Source organism: Branchiostoma floridae, chromosome 15, assembly GCF_000003815.2.
Source record: "Branchiostoma floridae strain S238N-H82 chromosome 15, Bfl_VNyyK, whole genome shotgun sequence".
NCBI lineage: Eukaryota > Metazoa > Chordata > Leptocardii > Amphioxiformes > Branchiostomatidae > Branchiostoma > Branchiostoma floridae.
In genome coordinates, this window is record NC_049993.1 from 14,914,583 (window position 1) to 14,921,268 (window position 6,686).

General features: G+C 39.1%; 1 protein-coding gene across 1 annotated transcript in view; it reads right to left on the reverse strand.

The window, feature by feature from the left end:
* LOC118431517 overlaps positions 1–2,480 on the reverse strand; it is a 29,967-nt gene extending 27,487 nt beyond the window's left edge. Inside the window, exons 1-2 of the mRNA XM_035842757.1 lie at positions 1,868–2,480; positions 1,645–1,656 (exon numbers count right to left, since the gene is read on the reverse strand). Coding sequence (XP_035698650.1) covers positions 1,645–1,656; positions 1,868–2,480 — 625 coding nt within the window. The remainder of the gene's footprint in view (positions 1–1,644; positions 1,657–1,867) is intronic.
* Between the last annotated feature and the right edge of the window lie 4,206 nt (positions 2,481–6,686).

Genomic DNA, 6,686 nt, shown 5'->3' on the forward strand with positions numbered 1-6,686 from the left:
CATGTCGCGAACAAGAGAGCTAACCCTTTTATAAAATCATAGTTTTTTATAAGATATCAAAAAGAAGCCGGCAATGGAAACCCATTATCTCATAACAAAAAAAATGGGTTTTAAGTATAATCTTTTTGGTATGTAAGTATCGGTTGTAAGCAAAAATATTAGTTGCTTCCGAACAAGGAATTACGATTATTCACTCTCACACTACAAAATAGTTGCAAAATCGTTAACCACATTTCTTGACATCCCACCATTTATTAAATGGATTTCTTAAAATCTTAGGTATTATTTCTATTGGACAGTTCCGACAAATCAAAGCTCTGTCATAAAGTAAGTTGCTATTTAAAGGCCGCACTGACTCAGAAATATTCGCTATCAGCTCTTTGTCCTTGATGTTTGATAGCCGAAAAGAGGGGCATCTTTCATGATAAACAACGGTCATGCTTTTAATGTGTCAAACTGGTCACCAAAATTCTTAGCAATCGCCAATACTCTTTAGACCTTGTTCTTTAACGATTAATGTTGTTTATCTTTATCACTAATTACCTCATGTATTCTTCTCCTGTCTTCATTCATCATTAGGTAACCTGTTGATTCACAGGCAATGGCATTGCCTTTACTTTTCAAATGAATAAATCATTGCAAGTCCCTCGAGAAGAATACTGGAGCCACAGTGGCTTCAGGCAACTCATGCGCACATACATCAAACGTTACACGCAAAGAGGAACGAACTTTCCGTTGCCTTGAGTACGAATCCAGCGTGTTAAAAAGTTACAGATAGAGAGATAGGGTGTAAAAGTCAAATCCATAAGCCCTAAAAGCTTTTTTAGTCTTCATCGCGTTGGCCTCTTTTTGCTAACAAGTATCAAGGGGGCAATTATCTTTCATAATGGGAATCTACTTCAAGATCTTGGAAAATTAAGGACATCAATCTTTTCGAGTTTTTAGATTGTTATCTCAGTGGGATATATGGCCATGAACGATTGTAACTGATGACTCTAAAAACTCATAATTGATCCCCAAAGATATTTAAAAGTATGAATAAGAATATTTGCTTCTAGCACCCAGAGGTATTGGACAAATGTAAATTTGTATAATGTTGTACCGATGACCGATGCTAATACATATCGCAACCAAGACTGAGTAAATTCTTTGTATCTAATAAACTAGTTCGAAAACCACGTCCTTTGTGGCAAGTAGGGATGCGTACCTAAACCCACGTTTAGGTACAGGTCCGGATTCGAATCCAGAGGTTTAGGTACAGGTCCGGACCTAATGAGTCCGGACCTGAATGCATGGCATTGAATATTATATCATAATATTATATTATAATATGTTATAAAGGCAAAACAATGTATTAAGAAGGATAGAAGCATGTTTGAACCAATAAAACGTGTTTATTATGGTAGACACATGATGCAACAAAAATTTGACCCTTACAAAATTGTTGTTTTTCCCTCACTGGGGCTCAGAGACTGCAATGGTAATTTCACAGTAATTTTATCTGTCAAAGTGGCCATCCCCTGACCTGTTATCCTGCCTGGCTTGCACTAATTAGATACAGATCCAGTACCGGTACACCAGTGTTCCGGTAATTTTGTACCTGTACCTAATTGATTGTACCGGTACTGTATCGGTACACTGTACCGGTACACATCCCTAGTGGCAAGATATAACAAAATGTTAGGCTTGAGCTAATTTTGAATCCATTGTAGTCATTTATAGTTAGTTGATAGGAAATAGTAACGCATCGGTGGTTCAAAACATGTTGCCAATATCGATTAGAAAGTAAAAATTCAACACTCCATTTGACCAGTTTGTGACGTGTCGGTGGTATGTTTGCATATTTCTTTCGTGAACAGTTACCAACAGGCCGATTGAGATAACTGCTTTATCTCAGCGACTCCTTGTGTAGCTGCTGCGACAGTGTTCCAGTGCTGCTGTGACAGTGTTCCAGTGCTGCTGCGACAGTGTTCCAGTGCTGCTGTGACAGTGTTCCAGTGCTGCTGTGACAGTGTTCCAGTGCTGCTGTGACAGCGTTCCAGTGCTGCTGTGACAGTGTTCCAGTGCTGCTGGGACAGCGTTCCAGTGCTGCTGTGACAGTGTTCCAGTGCTGCTGCGACAGTGTTCCAGTGCTGCTGTGACAGCGTTCCAGTGCTGCTGGGACAGTGTTCCAGTGCTGCTGAGACAGTGTTCCAGTGCTGCTGTGACAGCGTTCCAGTGCTGCTGGGACAGCGTTCCAGTGCTGCTGTGACAGTGTTCCAGTGCTGCTGGGACAGTGTTCCAGTGCTGCTGGGACAGTGTTCCAGTGCTGCTGGGACAGTGTTCCAGTGCTGCTGGGACAGTGTTCCAGTGCTGCTGTGACAGTGTTCCAGTGCTGCTGGGACAGTGTTCCAGTGCTGCTGGGACAGTGTTCCAGTGCTGCTGGGACAGTGTTCCAGTGCTCCGTCTAAAAAGGTCAAATATAACAAGATGGTCGCCATTTTATCCAAAATCTCATCTAATGTATATCAATACAAAAAATACATTCAGATTGCTTCAATTTCGGCACGGTGTGACGAAAGCCTTGGGGATCCGAACGTATCACCATAAACAGGTGATAAAAACCCCTAAACGGCTCAGCGGAACCGCGTAATTGCGCTTTTAGGAGACTTTTATGGAAAGATCGTTACGGTGTATGTGTCTGGACGATAGACCGGAAATGGAGTAGCCTGGGCTGTGCGATACTGAATCATTTGGATTTACTTTTCTCCACCTCTTCTTAACCTTTTCTATACACCATTCACTCCACGTGTATACTGCCCATTGAGTAGAATAGTTCGAAACTTTAATAGACTTTATGGGTGACAGAACTCTTGCATATACATCTATAACTCTTTTGTGGTTTCTGATTACGTGAAGTTTGCATATGCTATTTTTTTCCTGTGTGTAATAATTGATTACAAGAATGAAAATCTTTATCATCTAAGAATCGCTTCTATTCCATCGTTAATAAACTTCTATTCAGTATTATCTCCGAAAGTAGACATGGATTTGAAGTTAAAATTCGTAAAAATATTTCATTTTCAAAGCATGCAATGATGCACAACTTCATGTTGTATCAAACCCAGATACAGATCTTTTGCGCGATGTTCCGATTGGCAATACATCATGACATCGTTTGTACATCTTGCAGACAACATGACGCCATGCAGTTCCGAAGAACAGTTTGTTATCAAATGTGACAATGACTATTGTAGAATTTCACTATTTTCTAACACTCGGATGTCCCTGTAGCTCAACTGGTAGCAGCCTTACAGTTGAGTTACCGTTTGCACTTGTTTTGTAAATGGGAGACCTAGGTTTAAATACTGGTTGGAGCTACGAACTTGTACACATGCACTTCGGTAGGGGCGTAAATGGGTAGGGTATGTTTGGGGATACATACATCGAACAAGTAAAGGAAGAACAAGCGATGAGTACCTATAAAGTATACTTTGATACTCAAACAGCAAGGACACTTGCAGATACATGTGCCACTAGGGACTACAATGGCCTTAACAACAAATAGATGCATTCTTAGGTCAATAATGTAGAGCTACTTGTTCTGCCTACTTGTTCTATTTTTCTTAATAAGATAGAATGTATTTCTTTAGAGTAAAGACACCATCTGAATTTACACACGGATATAATGATATTACATAGGTCTATTTTCTTCATTGATTCATTTCAATCATAATTCCAATCATAAATATCTTTAGATATATAAATGATAATGAAGACTTTGAATATCTTTTCTTATCATGAACGCCAATTCCAATTGATACCGATGCCACTTGGTTCCATCCATTGTCACTTTAAATACAAACAGATGAGTAGGATGAATAAGTATTGACTCCATGTTAGGTATTAGAGAAAATTAGAATTGATCGGCAAATTTTCTGGACTTCATAGAGAGAGAATCGATGATCGTCCATGGACGAATCTATCATAACATACCCCTATAGGGGGACAATGCCAATTAGGAAGTGGCTGCTTCCTTTAGTCATTTGTCAAATGCGGCATCTTACATAGAACTATTAGTTTCCCGAGTGTTTATCGGAAGAGAAAAGGAGGGTTGCTTGTCTTTGATAGTCACTGCGCGTGCGTTTCTACGATTTCCAATACACACAGCTACTGCAAAGACAATACAGAACTTGTAATATATCTAAGGAATTGGGTTTAGGTCCACCATTTCTGAATAAGTGACAAATGAAAATATAGATTTTGTTATCTCCCTCTCTCTTTTTCTCTCTCTTTGCGTGAGTGTGTGTGTGTCAATGTTTTTGTCACATATCTGTTAGCATAACTTTAAGAATCTCTGAATGGATTGTGATTGTACTTGGTATACTGGAAGGTCTTCAGCAAAAAATGGCCCTCCTGGTGTGTGACCTTGGTACTGCAACAGAATTTACGCTCTTAATATCCCGTGCTCTAAAAACAAGCACGTTTTATTCAGGCGTCGAAAGCTCTTGAGCTCGTAGGTTTGAATTCCCTTTTGGTTCCTTGGCAGAGTGTTCGCTTTTTGTATGGATATATTTATCAGACTTAACTAATAGAAGCATATGGCAAAATACTACTTTCACATAACCAAATCTAGCGTCTCAACTTTGCAATTTTGATCTAGTATCCTGAACATTTTTTTAGGTACTATTTGAGCCAAGTAATACATCCAAAACTTTAAGACGAAAGGCACGTATGGTACGAAATTAAAGACTTTGTATTCACAACATGAAATCAGGATTACTTTCCGATGTTGCGCATAAAAGACGGATTACAGATGGTGACTGTGCAATACGACAAGGAATTACGGTGAAATCCCTCTATTACAACACGTCGTAAACGTTCTTGTTTTCGTTAATGACTGGCAGCTGTCAACTAATAGTATCGTCTATCAAACACCGTATAACAGAATCATTTCAGGGGGCCGTAATAAAACTTCGTAGAAAAATATGTTTAGACATGTTCTAAAAGAAAAGGCAAAAAGAACAGAAAAAATACAATTTGCCTTTCTAAAACCTCGGCATTTCACAGGGACTGGTCGCTAGTTCTAAGTACCGTTTAACGTTCTTAAGGCGCCTCCTCGAACTCAGAAACTCAATTTTACACTCCTTCTTGAAGACGACGCAGCTGGATTTTGAAACGAGGGTCTTCGACCTAATTATTAAGACGCTTTTTAAAAATCTTATTCTACACAATAGTTGTATTTCGTATTCTAGCGTAACTATAGTGCAGTTTCCTTGACATATAATATTGTATTGGTATGATTTATCTGTATATCCATAACGTACATGTATAGGACCCCAGGAATAATAGCTAACTGCAAAGTCCATGCCAAACTGTAAAGTGTAGCTTCATGGAGTTGAGTAACATAGAACAGAAAGCTACTCTAATAAAAAGTAACTCTTTACTTTGATTTCTACTTTAACAGAATGTAAGACAAAAACAACGTGAAGCTTCTGTGATGTTTATTGCAAAAAAAAGTTGACGACAAGTGATTTGAAATAAAAGTTGTTTTCTTTGGGAAAGGAGCATGAACCTAGATACTAATTAGGTAATCTTTTGATCCATCACTTATTTTACATGACAATTGCCAATTAAGAAAACGCCCGGGGTTCGGTGTAGAGGTCAAACAATAGCCACACATGGCGGGTTAACTGAATCCCTGAGGTCAGGGGTGATGGTCGCGTCTGCAAGGGGAAAAAGATCGATATTCCAAGCCGTGCAAAAATCCTCATACCGTATGCAGCGTATCGCTACGTAAGGCCAAAACGCCAATACAATAGCCCCGACGGGTAAAAGGCAATTAGCGTATGACAAAAGAGGGCAGGGGATGTCAGGACCTACCTTGATCAAGGTGGGGCATTACTTGTGAAAGTTTTCGGGGGGTCAAGACCTTTCAAGATTGTCATAAATGGGACACGCAATGTATACGATTAATAATTATTGCACATGACAAAATTGAGCAGATATCAATTCATCATAGTACTGCTTTGAAAGAAAGCACACTTGCTGATACACTAACATGCGTACTTCTATTATTGTACAATAAATGTTTTATCTCAATGCACTTGCGGCACCGGTGTGGCACTGCGGGGTTCGAAAGATTACTCAACGAATTTCAGAAATAAAGAATGAATTTTCTTACGTTTTGTGTATTTTGTCGTCCTCTCTGTCATGCTTTTGAGTATAACGCAATATCTAAATTATGCAATATTTGGCGAAAATAGCACAGCAGTGCTGCAGCGAACGAACCCCGCAGTGCTGCACCAGTGCCCCAAGTGCAGTGAGATACCATCTTAACATACGCACCTCCCATATCTTATCATAAGGTCTTGCACCGTATATCGCAGCGCTTAACACCATGTACAATAATACCTGAGGCATTTTTTTCACCATTACAAATTGTATATGATGATAAATGGTTTTAAATATTATAAGATAGCAGGTTTTTTACTTCAACGTTTTATCAGATAGCAGGAACTTGCTACATATAATCATCTGTATCGCTTTTGATATTTCAAAAACATATTAGACATCGAGTGATTAGGTGTCCCTGAAGAAAGCTCGAATCCAATATTTGCTTCTACGAGATGCGTTATCATCTTAATGCCGATCTGGTGGGTTTCATAAAGTAATGACCAGATTTTAATTCTTCTCTGATATGCGTA